General features: G+C 38.9%; 3 protein-coding genes across 6 annotated transcripts in view; all 3 read right to left on the bottom strand.

Moving 5' to 3' along the window:
* Positions 1–264: 264 nt before the first annotated feature.
* Positions 265–2,529, bottom strand: best4 (bestrophin 4). The gene is made up of 9 exons (XM_074688573.1): positions 2,378–2,529; positions 2,205–2,305; positions 1,903–2,136; positions 1,649–1,803; positions 1,446–1,523; positions 1,201–1,353; positions 1,029–1,109; positions 634–788; positions 265–538 (listed from the first exon to the last, which is right to left on the bottom strand). Exons 1-9 carry the CDS (start codon positions 2,527–2,529, stop codon positions 265–267), a joined length of 1,383 nt encoding a protein of 460 aa, XP_074544674.1.
* A 2,527-nt stretch (positions 2,530–5,056) lies between these two features.
* LOC141804537 (uncharacterized) lies at positions 5,057–13,645 on the bottom strand. Of its 3 annotated transcripts, none has more exons than XM_074689007.1 (4): positions 13,550–13,634; positions 10,202–10,280; positions 9,352–9,541; positions 5,057–9,272 (listed from the first exon to the last, which is right to left on the bottom strand). In XM_074689007.1, the coding sequence occupies exon 4, from the start codon at positions 9,268–9,270 to the stop codon at positions 8,044–8,046; it is 1,227 nt and encodes a 408-aa protein (XP_074545108.1). In that variant the 5' UTR covers positions 9,271–9,272; positions 9,352–9,541; positions 10,202–10,280; positions 13,550–13,634; the 3' UTR covers positions 5,057–8,043. The 3 variants fall into 3 exon arrangements, with proteins under 3 accessions (XP_074545108.1, XP_074545109.1, XP_074545107.1); XM_074689008.1 differs by having other exon boundaries at positions 9,352–9,492; XM_074689006.1 differs by lacking the exon at positions 10,202–10,280 and having other exon boundaries at positions 13,550–13,645.
* A 1,341-nt stretch (positions 13,646–14,986) lies between these two features.
* Positions 14,987–21,628, bottom strand: part of glis1a (GLIS family zinc finger 1a) — a 53,006-nt gene continuing 46,364 nt past the window's right edge. For both annotated transcript variants that reach the window (XM_074687734.1, XM_074687735.1), the window contains exons 7-9: positions 17,015–17,145; positions 16,830–16,928; positions 14,987–16,501 (exon numbers count right to left, since the gene is read on the bottom strand). In XM_074687734.1, the coding sequence (XP_074543835.1) occupies positions 16,359–16,501; positions 16,830–16,928; positions 17,015–17,145 (373 nt within the window). In that variant the 3' untranslated portion in view covers positions 14,987–16,358. The remainder of the gene's footprint in view (positions 16,502–16,829; positions 16,929–17,014; positions 17,146–21,628) is intronic.

Raw genomic sequence — 21,628 nt, 5'->3', positions numbered from 1 at the left:
CTTCTCGTGAGCATTGCACATGCACTCATTTTATCTAATGTACTTTAGTTATTTTTACAGTCCAGAAAGGCAGTATGAAAGCTCTCACCACAGGATGTATACATTTTTGTACAGATTTAGGTTTACTCATTAAATAATCTCGTTCTTTTTCAGACATAAGCTTTTAGTATAATGTGTCTTATTTCACAATGTCTTTGGGTGGGAAAAAATGTGCCAAAAAAGGTTGGACTTTTTATTTTGGCAGAGTATCTATTTTGATCATTTTCACAGGTTTTGCACCACTGCAACTTTTATTAATGGTTTTTCTTGTTCTTTGTGGTTGTTGGTATTGATGTTTCCATTAGGGGGAGCAGCATCTTCATCCTCTTCATTTGGGTGTGATGAGACATCCAACAGTGACGGGAGGCTCCCTCCAAGAAGGATTCCTCTGCCTCTCTGCAGGAGGCCGTTAAACCCATCACCCAGAGAGCCATTCACAGGTAAAAACTGTCCTGGGATGTCTGAAGTCTGATGAATCTCAAGATCCTCTGCACTCATCCTGCAAATATGGCAGGCAATTTTAACTCAAACCTTGGCAGTGGTTTTGTTTTATGAGATAGTTTAAAAGCGTTAAAACATTTGGATTTTCAATACCTCATATCAAAGGTGGATCCTTTAAAGGCTGGTTTGAGTGTCTCAGCAGCAGTTGACACAGTATAAGGGATTGAGAAATGTCTCTGCGCCCAGTGTTTGTCCTTCACGATTGGAGCCAGGTTCTGATACATATCATCTACAGCCAACATGGACACCTGAGGGAAAGAGAGGTGTAGAAATGTAATGATAACAGTGAACACTTAGATCTCCAGTAACCTCGTGTCAAATAAGAATAAAGAGAAAAAAGTGCCTTTTAAAAAAGATTCCTTGTTGTGTATAAGAGCCCAATGTGCAAGAAAGAACATAAACCCCCTGCCATTGAACAATTGTGAAAAAAATAAACATAAAACAACAATACTTGAAATCTTGTTTCAGGAAAACTTTGAGCAAACAACCTGAATGTTTCTGTCAATCAGCTGGTTGGTTTCAAAGTCATCATCATCCTCACCGAATGGGTTGATGATCAGCTCGCCCACCTATAGAACAGAAATGATAAAATCCTTCCTGTAAGACAAACCAGAACTGATCTATTCTCTACATGAATGAAACTTAAATGTGACCTCCAACCTTGAGCCAGCCGGTGTAAAAGAAGAACTGCAGCAGAGTGAAAACTGGGATGTACAGGTCCAGTTTGTGGTCCTTGTAGCCCTTCTCAGGGTTCAGAAACTGGCGACCAATTACACAGAAGGCAAAGAAAGAGTAAACTGCTAGAGTAACAACCTGCACAGACAGGAGAGACAGGAAGTAAAGATTAGTAAAAACTGTTGTGTCATACATTCTGATAATGAAACTCAGCCTGGCCTGATTCTCACCTGAGTGTAGACCAGAGGGATGCTGATCCAGTCATAGTGGAACAGGAGGCTGCACTTAGCTCTGTAATTGTTCAGCTCCTGTCATCAAAAAACAAAAAACAACAACAAAAAAACCCAAAAACCTTAACTTTTTAAACACTTACATGGATGTCAGCTAAATTTTCACAGCTCTACATGATAAGTAAAATAAAGAACCCACTTACATCCATGAGCAGTCTCAGAGCAATGTCATCCCTCACCCGACCCTCCTCTCTTGCTCTAGCTGCCAGGTTTGAGAACCAGGTCAGAGGCATCCAGTACTTGTTGAAATCAGAGTGAAGAGACTCAAACTTTTTCAACTCGTGTGACGTCATAAAGCCTGTAGAGAGATGAGACAGTTTGGTGCTGTGTGGACTGATTTTATAATCTTTGCAGAAAGATCCTGGCTCAATCTAAATCCCTCTTCCTCTGATCTTACCAGCCTCCACCACATGCTCCAAGGTTGGGAAACGCTTGTGAACTCTCGTACTGATGGAGCGTAAAATAAGAACAGAGGATAAGTTGGCATATCTCATTAATGTTCTTCTCAGCAGACGACCTCTCTCGTCTGACCCGTGGACGTTTCCAGAAACCACCATCATCAGGTTATCAGGCAGTGGGAAGCTGGTGTACTGACCCCACCATCGGTTAAAGGCCAGAGTGACATAAAAACCTGAAGCAGAGACAATAAATCAGATGACTTTTCTTGAGATGTGGAGAAAACGGTTCAGTCAGACTCACCCAGTACAAACAGAACTGGGATGAAGTTGGTGTTGGTGAACTGGTCACAGTAAAGGACGACACGCTCAAACAGATCCTGCTGCCTCGGTGTCAGGAAGAGCCTGAAAATTGAACTTGTGAGTGATCTTACTCCAGAAAACAGAAGGGTTAAAATGTGACATGAGTGCGTTTACCTGTAAAGAACACTGAAGAAGAGATACACCCCACAGAACAGCAGTAGCTCTTTGTACAGCAGCCTGTAGATGCTTCCCTTCCACCTGAACAGAAGTTTGGAGAAACCTCCAAATCTGGCATCAGCCACTTCGAGACTGTAGGAAACCGTCATATCTGGGTTTGCTCTGGTCCCAGAAACACCTGTCAAAGTCCAGGATGAATTATGAAATATTTTCACCCATCTTGTAAATATATTTTTATTCTCCATTTCTTTGAAGATGTGCCTTACCTTGAAGTCAGGCAGACCACCTGATCACCTGGTCCTGTGTGGAGCCCTGCTGTCCTGAGAGAAAAAGTCTCTTCCTGAGTCCTGAATTTAAACCTCTCTGTTGTGCTGCCATAAATTAAAACCTTGAATTTATAACCTGGGAACTTTCGAGCCATGGGACACACGTGCAGTCGATGAGTACAGTGACATAACCTGTTGATAAAATCTGAGGTGGGCTATCATTTTACTGCATTTTTTCATGTGTAAGAGGCTTCTAATCCCACAGCATTAAAATGTTTTGATATTTGGTGAGCTGAAGAGGAGTGGAGTGCAAACTTTGTGTTCACATGGAGATAATATGGCTCTATAACAAACAAATAAAGTTTTTTTTTATATCTAAAACTGTAATCACAGGCTGCAGACACAGTTTTTCTTTGAACAAAATTTCTGCTTACACATGAACTGGACAAGTAAAGAAAATAGGAGAACAAGAGATAAGATTTTAGTCCATAGGGCGCACAACAATCAACCAAAACCAAAAGTTCCTAACAGAAGCTTGAAATGACAAGATATTTATTGACATTTATAAAGATATTTATCAAAACAAGAAATCCCCAAAATCTAAAAAAAGAAAAAAAGAAAACTTTGTTTTATATGTATTTCATAAATAGAAAATTCAGACAAAGTAAGGAAGATTAAGTTAAAATATGAATGTAAGAATCTAGTTTCTTGAAAGCATATCATTCTAATTTTGACAGAAGTTTTAAAGAAATGTCTTGATACACAGTACATCATTAAAATAACCACAGATACATTTTTCTTTGATTCACTTAAATCTCTGCATGTTTCATGCTGAATTTTGACTTCTGGAGCAAAAGTATGAGAAGTTTTAATGCTTGATTGAGTGAGCTACTTTTATCTGTCATTGTTTATAAATCATTTACTGTGTTTGAAGTTTAGAGCATGATCCACTGCTGATTTTTTCCATCTTAATTCATTCAAAATCAAGTTTCCAAATCTTTTATATGAGATGCATTAGAAACTAATACTTAGCCATAGATGATTACATAACACAGAGAGAGATTGTATAGCTGAGGCTTTTTTCAGTTATTTACTGCTCTGTCCATCAGTCTGAAAACATCCTCACAGTGTGATACAGACAGAGCGTCCTCCTGTCTCTCTGCCTTTGTCATCAGCTGCTGTCCTCTGTTCGCCTGTTTGCTTTTCACATCGTTAAAGCAGACCACTGTAAATCAGAGTCTCTTTTCCAGTCTAGTTTAATTCTCTGGCTCTGTTTGCTCTCCCCGACTGGATATTTATGAGGCCATCAATCCTCCATCAGAGCCTGGACAAGTGATCACTGTCCACTTCCCTTTTTCGAGTGAATCTGTACATCTCACACAGATACAATCAGAAGATGAGACTCAGATAATCTGTGTCTCTGCATTTTATCACTAATTGTTTTATTTATTGACTGATGTAAAGTTTCTTGGGTGTGTATTGTATGTATTGTAGTTTTCATTCCTGCCACTAGGTGTCACCCTGGTTATAGGCATCAAGTCTGCAGCCACAGCCCTCACAGGCCTCCTTATATATTTAGATCATAAACAGACATCTAAATGGACTTTTACAGACAGAAAAAAATAAAACAAAATCAGTCATATTAATGCCATGTAAATATGTCCATTAATAGTACTTAGAACAGATAGTCATATTTAAATTTTTGTTTAGACATATGCCATACTTATATTTATCACTTTTCAAACAGCTCTTCATCTGTAATTTATTTTGCTACATTGACATTTTTTAAGTACTCCATTAAAAGGTTCAGCTAACCCTCCTCTGTAAATCTATATTTGCTCTGTGATCTTGACGTTAATGAAACATTCTCCCAGATTAGCATCCCAGTCATTTCCTGGCCTTTGCCACTGGATCCACTTGTCAGGGCTAAGACCTCTGAGAACAGGACAGAGAGAGAGACTCAGTACTGATCGTTTGAGTAACCCAATGCGCTAATTACAACTTCCCACGGTGAGTGAAATTAGAGCCCCACAGAAAAGAGGGATTTCAGGTAGCTGGAGCCGGCCTGGGTCATTGTCGGGGCAGAAAGAGCCAAAGGAGGCCACAGAAGATCAAAACTTCAATGAAAAGGTCTGGAGCAAGTTTTCAACAAGTGCAGCGAGCTAATGACACAGTTTAGTTTTTGTTTCCTCTTTCTTATAACGGCAATCAGCATCATACATCCACGTAAAATCCTGGGGCAGAAATTTTTATAAATAAACATTTATTTTGTCATCAAATGTACAATATTTGCATAAAAAACAACAATGATCATAGTGCATGTGTCAGTATAAACATAACATTAAAATCAGTGCTTATAAAAAGTATGACACTTATACCCATACAGTTTAACAAAGGTTTGTTATTGCTGACAAAATTTTATTGAGTGGCTGGTTTTGCAGGAGTTTTGAAATCTCAGCTTAAGCCACAAGAGAAGGGCTCTTTTCTTTTTTCTTTTCTTTTTTTTTTTTTTTAAAGAATATTGGATTTATTTTAAGCTATAGAAAAAGCCATAAGCTGTAGAAGTCTTGAAGATTTTTGGAGTCCCTTTTCTTTGGCTAAAGAACACTTAGCAGAAATGAACAAAAACAAAACAAAAAGAAAAAGTAGCTTCTCAGATTGAATGCTCTTTAGCATGTCTCGCTAACTAGCTTGAACAGCTACATAAGTTTTCCTATGACATAGGTAGCCAATTTACAACTGATTTTTGTGTGTGTGGTCAAAGCTTACACCAAAATGCAAACCTGCTCAGCTCATCATAACAGTACTCATTATCCTATCATGCTAGCTGTAACCTTTGCTGTTAGATTTAAAGATTGCATCAGCAGTTCTCCTGTTTTTGGTTTAGACGAAAAGGAAAATCCACAAACCCCCCAAAAACATTGTTACTGTTACTGTTACTGTTACTGTAGTGTACATCAAAATGTTGAGCTGACATTTTAAAACCTTTCTTTTGGTAAATGTAAAAGCACAGAAAGGTTGAGTTAACAGATTCAAGCTAACACAAGCTAGCTTTTTTTCCCTTTTCTTTTTTGTCACTTTTACAGGATTTTTCTTATTTGAACAGTCCGTCAGACATTATCCAGCCTGAGACAGTTTTTATCCAGTTATCAGACCTATGCTAACAACACCATTTCATAAAAGTGAGTCTGAGTGATTTTACAGGTTAAGTGTTGTGATGTTTTAGCTAGAGATAAGCAACAGTTAAACTGACGATACTGTACAAAACTGCAGCATTACCTTATTTTGTATGCATTTGACTTCATGGCTCTTGGGATTTGAAAAGCAGGAAGCCATCCCATGTGAACAAGTAAATAAATTTTGATGGAAATCCTGGAAATACACCTGAGTGTTTTTAAAATAGAGGAAGTTCACACCCTTGAAGCTGCACCCTTTCTCGCTGAACACAAACAAATTAGCATTCAAAGCCAACAAGGACAAAAGTGAGATGGTCTAATTTCCATGTCTTGTGTCTTATTTTTAATGTGTTGTCTTTTCTGTTTACTGAACCTGATGTGCTGCGACACCTTCATTTAGATCCCACCCACTGGTATTTTCTAACCTATACGCACAATTTAGCATGTAAGGCAGAGCATGAGTAACACCTATCCTTTTATTCCTGCTTAACAAAGACGTATAATTTTAGACTTCTAGCCTAAGCTTTACATTCCACATTTCATAATGAATTAACAGTGCTGAGGGATTAGTCATTGTTCAGCACCTACATTTCCAGATATGCAGCATAAAGGTGAAGGGGTTTGATCCTGACCTTCCTGTATTCAGAAAATAGTGTAACAAGATAAACTGGAATGGATTGAACAACGGCACTTGGGTGAGGTAAAGGAGAGCAGACAAAGACTTGCTTGTCATAGAACAAATAGTTCCCAAAATATCTCTGTTCTTTGTTGTAGATGTAAAAACAATAAGTGTATATTTAGATGGGGTTCAGTGTTAGTTTAAAAAAAAAAAAAAGCTCTGTGCATTTTAATCACTTTTCCAGGCCATAAAAAAGGGGCCTCCCTTTAAAACCGTCGCTGCGTTCCTCAGGTCCCTCAGGAAAAGCTTCAGATCGAATCACTTCCTCTTACATTGTGATACCACAGTGGTCTGACCATGCTAGCCCCTGTGTCGATTACACCAAACACACACACAAACACACACTTACATTCTAGCCCTATAGAGCATTTTAGGGAATAATCAGGTATATTGGGACATACTTTTTCATTTCTTGTAAAAAGTTATAACCTTTGGTCAGGTAAGTACAGAACAGCAGCCAGGAGATAGTTAGCTTAGCCTAGCGTAATGATTATTAGCAGAGATAAAGAGCTGGCCTGGTTATACACAAAGTTTAATGCCTTTAACTAGTATTTAACACGACTAAGTTTGTATTTAGATTTTATTCATTACCTCTGATAAAAAGTGTAGCTAATCTCAGATGTAGCTATGGCTAAAAGGTTAAGCCCAGGTTCATGCTAGCAGCAGTTGTAGTGCTATCATTTGTGTAGCTTGGACTACAAAGTGGAGGAAGGAAGCTATCCTAGTCAAGTTTCTGCCATTTTACTCATTCTGTCAGAGCACAGGAGTTATTATTTACCATCAACTTATTAGATGACTTTAAATGCATATAAATATATATTTTTGACCTAGCTAACAAAAGACTGCCAAATGGAATTTCACAAGCTAGCAACTAGCTTGCAGGATTTTCACACCCTTTTTGGTAATGGACTATTAACATTAAAATATATATTACATGGAATTATTAACAGCATCAATGTGCCACAAAAGTAAAGAAGCCACTCAGTGAAAACTGAGAAATGCTTGGATAGCTATTGTGACAGAAAGTTAAGCTAGTATTGTCCTGTTAGCTTCTTTTCTAGTGTAAACAGACTTTAAAGCTCAAAAACTTATGGGTTTTATTTATGAAACGTGTTTGATCCAAACAAAAAGACACAAGTTTAAGTCCTGTTGTTTTTTTTTTTGCTTTTGATAATCACTTGCTGCCCCTAGCTCCAGCTCTGTACTTAAAGACCATGAAAACCTGGATTCAAAATTGACTTATGCTTACATTATGTGACGTTTGAATAAAATCAGAAAAACTTCATTTGAGAAAAAAAAACCTTATCAAACTATTTTGAAGTTTATCGGACAAAATCAAAGATGGCTTTTTTTAGAAGTTAGCTAGAAATGCAAAATCTCCAGATATTTTCAGTTTGTCAGAAAGAAATGCTTTGGTTTTAGGCATAGCCCCTAATATTGAAAAGCTAATAGAGAAAACAGAGTTTATGGGCTTTTAACACAAATGTTGGTGTCAGCAAAAGTATATTTCCCAAAGTGTTGAATAGTTCTTAAAAGGTGGTGTCACGACAGGCTGACATTCTCATACTCGCCGTGGTCTGAGTCCTCCAGTTCAATACCCGGCACCAGGCTGTAGTATTCAGTAGACTGAGTCAGATAAGCCTTCTCCCTGTCTGCCGAGTCTTTCATCACCTCTGTCACACTGACTGTGTCCAGCTCCGTCTTACTGACTCCATCAGGGTCCTGTGACTCCTGTTTCTCCTCTGTGGAGGAACAACAAGAAGTTTGTCTAGGGAGAGACTCCACTGAGCCCAGCTTAATCTCCACCTCTTCGTAGATGTCTCTGGTGCTGCCCAGGAGGGTGGAAGCTGGACGTAGCAGCAGCTGGTTCTTCAGTATCCCCTCATGGCTGCTGTGTCCAGCTTTATTCTGCTCTGTGGCTGAGGATTGCTGCTTTTTGTGATGCTTTTGGCCATTGCTGCTCGAACTGGAAGCTCTTTTCTTTTTGGATGTGCTCAAAGTTGTCTCTTTTTTGTTCCTCTTCCTCCCACAACACCAGCACAGAACCAGAGCAGAGAGGATGAGAAGAGGGAGCACAATGAAGAGCGCGGTGAGACCAGCTGGCCGGCACACATCACTGAGCCTCACGGACAACACACTCCTGCTACTGAGGTGCCTTGGAGACATGCAGGTCAAGTTTCCCACCAGGTCCTCAAACTTGGTGGTCCTGTTAACCTTTCTGCCTTCCTCTAGGCCCTCCAGTAACACACAGGAGCAGTCCCAGGGGTTCCCATCAAGCTCCAGGGTTTGTAGATTTGATTTCTGCAAAACAACGCCTGGAAGGTTACGAAGCTGGTTGCCCTCCAGATACAGCTTCTTCAGGTTTTCTGAGTCCTTAAGAAACCCTTTGGGAAGCTCCTGAATCAGGTTCCCGCTCAGATCTACGACAGTCAGGTGTGGCTGATTTGCAAGAAAGTCATCTGGCAACTCATTCAGTCTATTGTGACCTAAGAAAACCTTCTGCAGAGTTGAGGTCTCTGTGTCTGTAATATTTACTGAACTGATATTACAGTGAGAGAGATCCAGTGTCTGTATGTTTGTCAGATTTGTAAACACTGACCAGTGCACGTGGCTGAAAGCAGAGCCGGAAAAGTTCAAGCAACAGACGTCAGTAGGAAGCTCAGAGGGAAACTGGGACAGAGCGGTGGCTGCTGGGCACACGCATCCACCTACAAGTCCATTCTTCATCAGCAGCATGAAAAGCAGCAGGACATCTCGCTGAAAAGTCATACCTGGAACAGAAAACGAGACTGTGATTATACACTGTGACAACGGTTTCTACTGCATCTTTCAGAGGCTGCTCTCACCCACCTGCCAGCTGAGCGTAGTCTCAAGCAGATGTCAACGTACTCGTAAACCTAACAACTTCTCCAAGGGCTTGTGGTTGCTGTGAGAACTGTGCGAGTTGGCATGGCGACACAGTTCACCAGGGATGAGGAGTCCAGTGTTTGGCTGTTGGAGAGGAAACAGGTGCTGCTGTGACTCTCACGTGAAGGCTGGGCTGTTAATTGGCAGATGGGGGTTGAACAAACATTACTTCAAGATAAAACCGGAGCTTCAATCACAATAAGGATTTGTGAAAAACTTAGATTTGTGCTTTATGTTCATTGATGGTGTTATGATGTATTTGGGTTTAGTGGGCTAGCAAGAGCTCATTGTTAAAAGAAGTAGTTTTATGGGGTTTGGCATAAGCAGAGGAAATTCATACACTAATGACAGCATGAAGCCAAAGAGTCTTCACTTAGTTATTCAAAAATGCTGCATTAAGTCAAAAAAACGTTATCACCAAATTAGAAGGAACAACCAGCTAGTCAAAGGGCCGAAAACATGCGTGTAACTTTGTGAGATCATGACTCAATTTTATTTTAAAAACCTGCTGTTTAAAACATAAAACATTTAATTACAGGTCACTCATTTAAAACTCATGTACTTTGTGATTTGCCAGAATATCACAGGATGTGTGGTCAACATAAAACTTCCTCACACACCACAACACCACAGAGCTGAGAGCTGCTCAACAGTTACAGGAGATCTCATGTAAATGTCCAACATGTGGAGAGTGAAGAGAGTTTTAAACAAGAATGTTGCAAGATGAGTCAGTACAGGTATGAAGATGGTTGCACATTCATTATTTAATCAGGCTTTCATCTTTAAATCAGACCTGTATCTTAGAGAATAGTCTGCTCCTGCTCAAACTGATGCTTTGTTTGGCTAACACCTCTGACATTTCCAAAGACTTCCTGTGAAGGAGGTGATACAGTTGTCATGGGGAGAACAGTTTGTTTATACGACAGTTTAGTATGAGCAATGAAAAAGAGCAGAAGGCTCCATCAAGAGGAAATCTGACAGTACGATCAAACCGCAGTGACACAACATGAAACACAGATCTTGTAGATAAAGATCAGAACACAGAGTTATGAATGTGAGTTTTTGATCTTTACCCAGTAACCAGAACAAGTGACCCAGTTTTTATAGATGAGAATGAGAAGTTCATTTAAAGGCTTTGGCCACAGTGACACACATCTATGAGTGAGCAGTTAGAGGTCGCAGTTTGGGTACAAAGAGAAAAAAAACATCCTGTCATTCACCTATCATTGACTTTGAGGTTGATTTCATGTATTGACTGGATATTGAAAGCAGATTTTGTGCCATCATGCTTTTCATGTCATGATCTGTAAAGCTACAAAACCCCCTTGAAGGGTGCTGACTTATTCCACAACCACGACGTGCAGAAAAGATCTGATTGGTGGAGCAGTGGGACTGATGTCACACACTTCCTGTTAACCAAAACACCCATGAAATGAATATGAAACAGTGAAGATACCATGAGGTGATTTTAACACCCCTACATTTGTTTTAATGACATAAACAAGGTTGTTACTACTTCTGTTAGTTCTGTACTCCTGGTTTGTACAAAAGAGGACTATTTACAGTACAATACGAAATTTTAATATCTATCTATCTATCTATCTATCTATCTATCTATCTATCTATCTATCTATCTATCTATCTATCTATCTATCTATCTTTTATATATACATACATACATTTGGGTTAAACAGGGTATATGCTAAAATCCTGAGGTTGATTTCAATAACTTTTTAAGGCTTTTTTTTTTAAAAAAACTTCAAAAAGTTTAAAGACTTTATCGCGACTTTGAGTTGTTGTTGGCAATCCCTCTTTAACAGTTGTAGTTTGCATTTTTACAGAAATTATTGTTACAGAATAATTGTTAAGTAACGAGACTTATTCAAGGCCAACTTGCAAAAAAAAAAGAGAAATTATTGAATCATTATCAAAATTTAGGACATGGGCCTTGTGTGATTTGCTTTAATGTTGTATTTAATTTCTCTTTTTAAAACTAACAACTAGTAGTAATTTATAGCTGGTGTATATACCTCTCACAATCTTTATTGTGTATCTTATTACAACTAAAATCTTTATGTTTTTTTTTTATTTATTTTATTCTTTTCAATTTTTATATTTTTCTACTGACTCTAAGTACATAAAGTAATTCTATTCTATTCTATTTTATAACTTTATTGGCTGAATGTTTAACGTCCCAATCAGGGTACAGCTGCAAGGAGGAAAATAAATACTCATGGATATTTTTGGAGTTAAAGTTTGAATACCAATAAAATCTAATACCTCATAAAACCACACTTAAGACTTTTTAATACTTTTTAAGGGCCTTAATTTTCCCCAAATTGATTTATCAACTTTTAATACTTTTTAAGACCTCGCGGACACCCTGTCAAAGCACAAAGGCAGCACACTCAAGTAGCATATACTTAAAACTAGGGATTTATTTGAGCATTAAAATACTGCCTTGGCATCGTCAGTACAAATCAAAGAGAAAATAAACACCTTCATCCACAGGGGGCGCAAAAATCAAAACAAACTGAAATTCCTACCAGTAACTTTTAGTCCACTTTGTAATACAAGGAACGTCTCTCCACTGGTCTTGATTGAACAAAGTAAATTGTAATTCCAGGGACAGCCTTTCAGCTTGTTTTGTTGCAAGTTTTGAGTTCAGTGAAGCTCTGGATGAAGGGAGCAGTTACCGTCAGACACGAGGGAATCCTCACTGAAAAACCACAATCTACATAGAATTAGACTGAAATAGACTGAGACGGTTGTGATTGTTTTCGTATTTCTTGTCTTTAACATATCCCACATTCTCCTACATGAATTCACTCTCTGTACTACATTGTGTCGCTTGTTATTCGTATCTGTTTGCACTGACATAGTTATTTGCATGCTGCACTGTAAAACTCTTTTGTTTTAACTGATACCTAACACCACCCAGCGTATTCAAAGCTGGATCCCTGAAGAGGAAAAAGGAAATAGGTGTGATTGTGTGGGTCCATGATGGTGATAGTTTGTGTAGATTAGGATGCTGAGGTCCAAGTTCTTTCCAAGCCTGGTTATTAAAGGATGAGGATGAAGCAAGACTTCTGCACCAGTTAAGCTTACTTGACGCCCGAGGAGCCAAATCATCCTTTGATAAGAGAAGCAGTCTAAAGGTTAGTACAGACTCATCAGGGTGAAGACGTCTCTCCAAATATTGACACAGGAGTTGATCTTTGGAATTTTAAGTTACACAAAACAAAAATAAACACTACTTGACCCCAACAGAGCCTGAACTGAGTGTGAAGACCCCCTCATCCTCCAAACAGGAGGATTTTTCCAGGACTGTGTCCTCTCTGGGTGTGAGCGTCCATCGAGGGGAGGGAGGTTAAATCTGGAGATCATGGGTGATCTCACTCACTAACAATGTGAGCAGCTACATCCTCTCTGGCAGCAGAGCTTCCTCTGAAATAACGGTCTCCATTCTCTCTTTCACACAGCTCTCCATCATAAAACACTCCCACTTTAAACAGAGACTGCAGCTGAGGCAACAAGAGGGAGGATTTTCCACAACCTGAGCATTTAAGTGTTCAAAAATGGAGAGGTTTAATGAGTCTGTACTTCTTGTTTTGGAGAAAAAGATGTCAACTGAAAAAAAGTATTTTTTGGTAGGTGGTGATGTCTTTAGTATAGCTCATCTATATAAACTTCACACAACTGGATTTTATTGCTGACTTATTTATTTTTTTATTAATGAAAAAATTAAGGGTTGGTAGTTGAACTCAAACACTTTCTGAAGGCAGGATCCCTTATTATAAACTTTAGATATGTTAAGAATTCCCCTTTTTGATGTAAACAAAACAATATTTTTCAGTGTTCAGAGGTCTTTAAACAAGAAAATTGTTGTATTGTACAATAATTAAATAAAATTACTTAATGTAAATAAATGTATGTAATTTAAGAGGCAAACATGGTGTCATTTGGGGGTTTGGGTCTCATGACCTCAGCATTACGAAGTGTCGATAACACAAACACCTAACAGCATCACTTCAAGTTAGCTCAGGAAAACTGGAATACACGAGTGGCTGATTCCACCTGTTGGTACAACAGGAAACAGCAACCCCCGCTGTGAATGAACTGTATCTAAGTATTTTCTTACCTCTCACCGTCATGGCACCTGCAGCACTGTTTTCCTCACAGAAATCTGCAGAGGATCCAAACATCAGCAGCAACGTCCTCCTCTCCTCTCTGCATCCCATCAACTGTCCCACATGAACTAACCCCACCTCCTCCTTTCTTCTCCTCCTCTTCCTCCTCCTCCAGGTCAGAGGGTGTGTCTCCCTCCGAGCGGAATGTGGAAAAACCACCGCTTCCAGTAAGTGTGTTTAAGTGTGTACGTGTGTGTGTGACAGAGAGGGTGTGAGAGGGTGTTAATGATGTTTATCCCTACACAGTTGTATGTTAAGAGCGTTTACCTGTACTGCAGCTCACAGATTGAGCTTTACTGACAGCAGGGGTATTACTGCAGCGCCCCCTGGTGGTGGAAGTGAGTTTCCAAAAAACATGTAAAGCATAAAACTTTTATTAAAAGACTAAAAAAATATTTATAGTAGCTCTTAGTATTGGTTTCTAAGTTTTTGATTTATCCAAGTTTTTTGTTTCCTCACTATCCCTTTTAAAAGCGTGTCTCCATTTTTTTTACGTTTTAATTTATTTTTTGACAAACTAAAAAAATACTTAAATACTACCTGCCTATTCTTAAATTTCATATCACTATAAACCATATTAGATGTGAGTTTTTATCATCTCAACTGCACTGTTGCTCAATTACTTTTAATTTATGTCCAGTAGATGGCAGTATAAACCACAACTTTTTTGTTGTTTGAAACATATCTGTGTGTATACACGTTGATTATCATTTTTCTTAAGGATTGACTGATTATTAAGGGATAGTATTTGATTATCTCAATATCCGCTTTTCATTTTACAGATCAGTATGAATTTAATGTGCACCACTTTGTAGGTGTGCCTTTTCTTCAAGGTCTCTTCTAATTTTCCAGTGAAACACATTTCAACTTCTGTTACTTCTGTACTTCTGGTTTATACATAAACTGTGAAAACTTTGCAGTCTTCAGATTTTTTTTTTTTAAAAATCCTCTTTCTAGCTGGCTCAATACATACTTATCTATAGTGATTTTTATTGAAGGAGCCTGGTTCTTTTGATTGAGTGATTAAACTGTAACAAAGGTTTTTTTTTTTTAATCTTTAATTATAAATGCACATTTCAGTTCCAAATAACTGTGATAAAGGAACAAAAGAAAAATGATACATAATGAGATTATTTCTCATAAAAAACTGATAATGGATAATGGCATTGATAAACTATAGAAACAACAAACAAACATATTTTTTTTTTCAGAAGTTATTTTTGGGTTTTCCCACAAGTCTTCACTGTATAAATAATTGTAATCATAAATGGTGTTTTTCACTGTGATCCGACTCTTCAGCAGCTACTGATTTGTCCAAGTAATAAGCCATAAAGATAACACAAACACATACAAACAGATATTTTTTTATTCAGATATAAAAAGGCAGGCATAGTTTTATACAGTTTATACACACTGTTCAAATATCATAATAAGAAAACTCTGAATTGCTACTAAATCAGTGTAAACATTTTCTGGTTGGTCATTTTCTTACAGTCTCTGAGCCGAGACAGAAAAGAGTGCACAGAACTTTTTGTAAACAACGCACAGCTCCCTCTCACTGAATATAACACTGATGGAAATATACAAAAAAAAAAACACTGGTAGAAATGTATAAAATCACCTTAAGGCACTGTGATAAAAAGACAAAAGAAGTATTATAAAAATGAGATTATGCTACAGTTGTTTGATTACACATATTGAAACATATCTGTTGGCAGAATAATCACAGAGTTTTGGATTTAGTGCATCTCTTGTCTAATGTGTCAGTTTATTTGTCCCAGATGTGCCGCAACAACACACGCCATGATGTACCAGTTTTTAATTCTAATATTCAGACACTAGGTGGCAGCACTGCTCCACCTCTCAGCAGCTGAACTCCAGCTGAATTTAAATCTGTCCTTCAGCACTATAAATTGTTATTTCCTTGGTCAAAAAGTGCTTCAAAAACAACACATTATACACACTAGTGTAATGAGTATTAAAGCTTCAGAGACACACTCATTAGCTTAGCTTAGCACAAACACTGCTTGCCTAATTCAGTCCAAAAAAGAAAAATAAACACTGTGTACTCAAGCTGATACTGTCACTTTAGTGTAACCAGTATTTTCTTCATTTCATGGCTTGCTGAAGTTATATGGGGAACAAAAAATCCAACATAAAACCCTGTTCTACTGATGAGCACCAGAGTTACTGGAAGGTCAGTTTTAACTTCTATAATGGTAGAAAAAAAAAAGGTTGTTACCTCCTACCTAAGGTTTTTGTGCTGATCTCAGCTAACTTGGCTGTAGCTTTATTGAGCATGAGTTATCAATCTTGTCATCAAACTCTCTGCAGGGAAACAAAAACATATTTCCTAAAATGTTAAGAGTACTTTTTGTTCTGTTTTTTGGACCTGTTGTGGATGATTACCAACCCATTTTTTGGGCAAGTAACTACTTAAAATGATGCAAACACCAGAGAAAACTTGGATAAAATGAGAACATTATGTGAAGCAGATTTACTTTTTCTTTGCCATTTTCTTTTTTAAGTTGTGAACAAACAGATTTTGAATGAACAGAGTTCTGAATAATATTACTTTTTTTTTTTTGCACTTTTGGTTGTACCGTCAAAACTCCCTTCTCTTTTGTTCTCTTATGAACATTCCTGACAACTTCACCTTTGGATAAAGCGAACATGGTGATTGTCTTCTGCCACACCTAAAACACGCTGCCTTAGCTCTGCTGTGTGAGGCTGAATCAGTTCTTTGGTCATGGATGGTCATCATGAGTCCAGGTAGATGGAGTAGATCTGGTTGAGGCAGCGGTCGATGCCTCCTGATTGGAAGAGGAAGCTATCGTCTGAGCAGGGAGACATAGAGTAACCGCCTCCTGCTTGACCCTGCAGGTCCTGCAACACATCAAACCCTGAAGAGAGGAAACGGTTTGATTAGTTTCTTCACAGCACTCTGTTTTTGCGTTAAAATCCTGGAGCATGAGACCATTTTTTTTAGCCTGATACCAGCATTTGCTTTGTGCTTTTCTTACAGGAATTGTTAACAAATATTCTGAAGTGGTCAATGAAACACTGGTGCTGTGCTGCTGCTGACAGGTCTGTACATCTCTATTCATTATCAGAGACGTTATGTCAAACAAAAGAAGTCCAATACTGCCCTCTACTGTTAAAGAGATATATCACAATTGTTTTTCATCTCACAAATTTGAAACCTCACTTCTCAACATGGCTGTGACTTACCTGCAGAGTGGGAGGAGGATGGGTTTGAGAAGTAACTGGCAGGTTCGAAGCCTCCATCACTGACAGGTTGAACGTTTTTCCCTTCTCCGTACAGACACCCTGATGAATCACAGAAAGATGATTTTTAAAAGAAGAATTCAAACAAAAGCGGCATGTCGTGCTTCTTAACTTGTTGCTGTCCATACCTTGCTGCTGTGAGAGGACTTGTTGGTGGCTGTAGGTTTTGTTGTAGCTCTGCAGCGGGATGTTTGCTCGGTCTGATGTGGAGCTGACTGGGCTGACATCGGTAGACATGAACAGGGATGCTGGTCTGTTCCTGATGATGACAAAACAGCGGGTAAATGAGTGATTAATGAACCGAAGGCTTTCTATATTGACCAATTCCTGTTTGTCCAACTATGAATGATCAGAATGGCATTGATTCAGAGAAAATAAAGGAGCCTTTTTTTTTTTTTTTAACTTTTTCAGAACATTAAGTCTGGCCATTTTTCTAAATACAATGTCATATCCTGGATCATCTTTTGAAAATAAAGCACAGTTAAAAGTCCACACATCTATTTTGTGGTATTTCTGACTGTATTATACCTAACAGGTTAACATTAGCACCAATGTATCTTCTGCTTCTTCATGCAGAGAAGGGACGGATAATGGCGCTTATTGTTGCTATTGATAACATCTTCAACCTCTCACTCAAAGGTACAAGGAGGTTGTTTTGGAGGTTGTTTTGAAATCTTGAAAAAAAGAGCCTTATTTGGTCTAATTTTGTTAGCCTAACGGCAAAATATTATAAATCTGAAGGGACAATGGATCCTAAGATTCATCTACCAAACTGAGATAGATGAACTCTAGGCCTATTAACTTAGGAGGATGCTTCTTGGTAGACTTCTACACAAGGTCAGTGAAAGAAATCATAAGGCAAGCTACAGACAGCACTGAAAACTTGTAAGCTTGCTACTATTGTATCTACATCCATCCAGATCAGTCATTCACAGCTGGAAAAAAAAGAAAGCTCCTGAAGCTCTGTTTGAAAATAAGAGTTGACTGGTTTAGGGAAAAGATTTTTTCTGGATTATTCTGGGGTATTTTTGCTTTTATTGACAGGACAGCTGCAAAAAAAGAGGGAAGAAAAGAGGCGATGACACGTGCATCGAAGAGTGGGGGCAGAAGTTGAACCATGACTGATGTGTAAAGGGCTACAGCGTCCTGTGGAAGAGCCTGCTCTACCTAAACGGCTGAACCAGGGCCCAAAATAATAATAATAATAATAATAATAATAATAATAATAATAATAATGATAATAATATTAATAATAAACAATTAAATAATAATTATAATTTAACAGAAATTTCTAAGAGTGCCACTGGGCAGTGTGTGAGCGATTACTGACCCACAGCTGCCCAAAGCATACAGCACCCAGGACTTCCAAGAGACCCCCATTCAAGCACTAACTAGCCCTGATTCACAATAGTTGAATGCGTTATATATGTGTGGTGTTGCCATACATCTCATTTTAAAACTGACAGATTTAGCAGATAAACTGTAGAAGTCTGTCACCTTGAGATAAGCTAACTTCCTCTGCCAACCTCGCCACTCTCTGCTGAGCTGCTGAGCCAAAAACCTTAGAGCTGGTGTTGTAACCCATTAACTCTGTGTGAAGCAGGAATTTTTCAACCCTTACTCTCCTTTTAAAGAAATGCTTGTACTTCTATTTTTAGACAATGACTTTTAGAGGAAAATCTTGAACTTTTTTACTGTAAGTAATCAATTAAGGTGTCAGTGAAGAATTCTGCGGTGGTTCCTGCTGATAAGTGTTCTCTGATGTTGTAGCAGCAGCTGTGTTATCACACACAAACGACTTAAAGCGGTGCACAAACAGCAGAGCTTATACATGGACGTGTTTCTGTCTCATGGGGGTAATGAAGGCGGGCTTTATGTGGAGCTGTATCCATCGTTACGCTTAAAAAATGTGCTGACTGTGCACAAACACACTGACTCAATGTGGAAACGAGTGAGTCAGTGGAGCCAAGTCGACAAGAAGAAAGAGAGGCAGCTGAATATCTCTCTGAGGAGATATGCAGCTGAAACTCCCCCCTGTATGGTATTTAACCCCCCTCGTCCTCCTTCAAAGCGCTCGCTCTCAGCATTTCATGTGGCCTGAGAACTCTCCTGGATGATGTACCGTAGCATATTGGTCCCCCGAGAGCCAAATGGCCTCGGTTTCTGCTGGACGAGTTTTACTGAGCTTCATAAACAAGCCAGGCCTTGTCACAGATACTGATGGCTGCCGGCCCGAGTGCCTTCTATATTTGCATCTGACAGCTATAAAAAAGGGAAATGTTTGGAGATTTCTTTACATATCTATCATTTATCTTCCCTGGGTCTCTTTATTACCCATTTCCCACGTCAGATGCTATTATATTTAATTTAACGGTCTCTGCTTTCAGTGGAGAAATACAATAAAAGCCAAAATTAATCAAAAGCACTTTTTTGAAACTTAAACTGATATAAGTTACAGATGGCTGTGGCTTCCCAAGGTAATAAAAACCAGGCTTTGTATAGGATTATGTAAACATGGTAGGCTTTGATATAGTGTGACTGTTGAGATGAATGTGCCGCGATGACTGCGAGTCCAAAGAATTCAACAGTTCTCTGGATTCCCCCTCGTTGGCCCCAGAACCATCAGAGCTGACCTTAACTATAAACAACCGCGTCTGTTCCCGGCTTACATTCTTGCAACAACATAGCTGAGATGTCTGAGCCGCGCTGGGTCGATCTGTCGTTTTGTGGCCGCTGTGCCCAAACTTCTCTGATGCATAAGCTTAACAGAGAGCCCGCGCCTTAGGGAGCGGCTGTCAGCACCACCTCGGGAAACCGTTCCTCTGATCATATTTTAGCTGCTAAACCCCTCCATCGCTCATTTCTTTTTTCCTGCATTATACTAACTAACCACAGCCAGCTGCCTTCCTCCTATCTGGAATGAGAAGAATCCTGCATGCAGACTTTAAGCTCTCAGATTTACATACACGTTACACAGCGTCCAATCTTGCTTTAAAGCCGTGGCTGCTTTTTAACAGAAGTGCACTCGTAGTGGATCAGAGGAGAGGCTTTGCAGAGGTGCCAGTTCATGCACAATAAACTGATCTGCTTTCACTTCTGGCAAAGGAGAGCTGCTGGAGATCTTCCATGATCTTGATCACAGAGGATCATGTTAAATGTATGAAACATACACATAGATTTAATGTGATCTAAGAGCTACCAATCAGCTACTTGAGGTAATGAAAGTACACTCATTACATGTAAGAGATACAGTAAATGCATAAACATGTGGACATGTCAAACATTTCAGTTGAACTGGCTCTTTGGATCCGATGTCACTGGGAGCTTCTGAAAAGTAAACTTTATTTCTTCTCTTTCCTTCAAATTGAATAAAAACGTTTCTGTGTGAGAGCCATCAGGGGTTCTGAGAGACAGGCCGCTCCAAAAGCCAATCCATCTTCCCAACACTCCCGCACCGCAAAATACACAAACACTGCACATCACAAATACTCGCTGATGGACAGGCCCGAGTGCGGGCCTCTGAATCCCTCAAGTATTAAATAATTAAAAGACGTTGAAATGGCTCGTCTCAGCCAGAGTAAACATGCGCCTGACTATGAGGTCAGGGCTCGATGCCTGAGCTGCTGCGAAGCAAAGATCATTTACTTTCACGTGTTTAATGTCTCGCTAAGTCATTTTGGGGAAAAAACAAGTGCTCGTCTGGTATTGGCTTTGGCAGGCCGTGGTGTTCTGCGGGCACCAGTGGGATTCTGTGACATCCTCAGTCGCTGCAAAGGGACGTCAATGGACGGATTGTGCAGAGATTCATGAAAGCTTTGGCGCAAAAGTCTGAGGAGAATCTGTATGTAGACACGGACAACCAAGCTTTGGAGATCGTTTGAAGGGATTCTTATTTGTTATTTATGTTACATCCAAACCAATACATTTTTAAACTATACTAAACTACTATATTAAAAGTTTTCAGGGGTCTGTACCTCGATGATTAGTTTTGTTCTTGACTTTTCAGGTTGTTCTTGTGTCCATCAAGGTTATTGCAAAGTACAACAAACGGAGTCTTGCCTGGGTATTTTCTGTACATGACAGTTACTCTGTGCAAATTCAAATAAGATGAAGTGTAAAGAATTTTTTCAAACAAACTTATGAAGTTTAACAGAAAATATGCATTGATAAAATCAGTCAGATTGATGATGTGACGGGTCCAAACCACATACGGGCATATATTTTTTTCCTTCATGGCTTTTGGTTCTTGATTTTTGAAACTATGTACTTCAAATTAACATCAACTAGTTTAAAACCTGGGGAAACCATAGATATCTAATGAATTAGCCACTCAGGATTTCCAGGCCTGATTCTGATTGGTTAAAACCCAATTACAAGAGTAACTGATTCGTAACAGTGAAAGTAAAGCCAGGAACATCCTGATCAAACACATCAAGTCTGTCGTGTTTTTCCCCTGCTTGTTGACACAGTAGAAAAAACATAAATGTGAGGCTGGTTTTGATCTTGAAGACGTAACGACAGATAGCGGGCACAGATGTGAGAGCAGCCTGAGGGACAACTACACCCAAACCATCTCTGATTGAGGACCTACATCTTGTCCTGCAATCCAGACACCAAGTGGGAGCATCTCTTACACTGCAAAATACTGAAATCTTGACAAGTATTTCTGTCTTATTTCAGTGAAAAATGTCTTTTTCGACTTAATATGAGCCACATTCATTTGAGCAGTTCAGAAAAATGTC

This window comes from Halichoeres trimaculatus, unplaced genomic scaffold, assembly GCF_033239565.1.
Source record: "Halichoeres trimaculatus isolate MK-OKI-2021-1 unplaced genomic scaffold, fHalTri1.1 fHalTri1_scaffold_15, whole genome shotgun sequence".
Classification (NCBI taxonomy): Eukaryota; Metazoa; Chordata; class Actinopteri; order Labriformes; family Labridae; genus Halichoeres; species Halichoeres trimaculatus.
The sequence above is the reverse complement of the archived record's forward strand: the minus strand, read 5'-3'. Positions and strand labels throughout refer to the sequence as shown.

Bases quoted from the DNA above. Each gene is read 5' to 3' on its own strand.
- best4 (XM_074688573.1), bottom strand. From the start codon at position 2,529: ATGACGGTTTCCTACAGTCTCGAAGTGGCTGATGCCAGATTTGGAGGT. The intron at 2,306-2,377 runs GTAAACGCACTC...TTCAATTTTCAG, and splicing joins TTCTTCAGTGTTCTTTACAG to GCTCTTCCTGACACCGAGGC. The intron at 789-1,028 runs GTTGTTTGCTCA...TCTTTCCCTCAG, and splicing joins TGATTGACAGAAACATTCAG to GTGTCCATGTTGGCTGTAGA.
- LOC141804537 (XM_074689006.1), bottom strand. From the start codon at position 9,270: ATGACTTTTCAGCGAGATGTCCTGCTGCTTTTCATGCTGCTGATGAAG.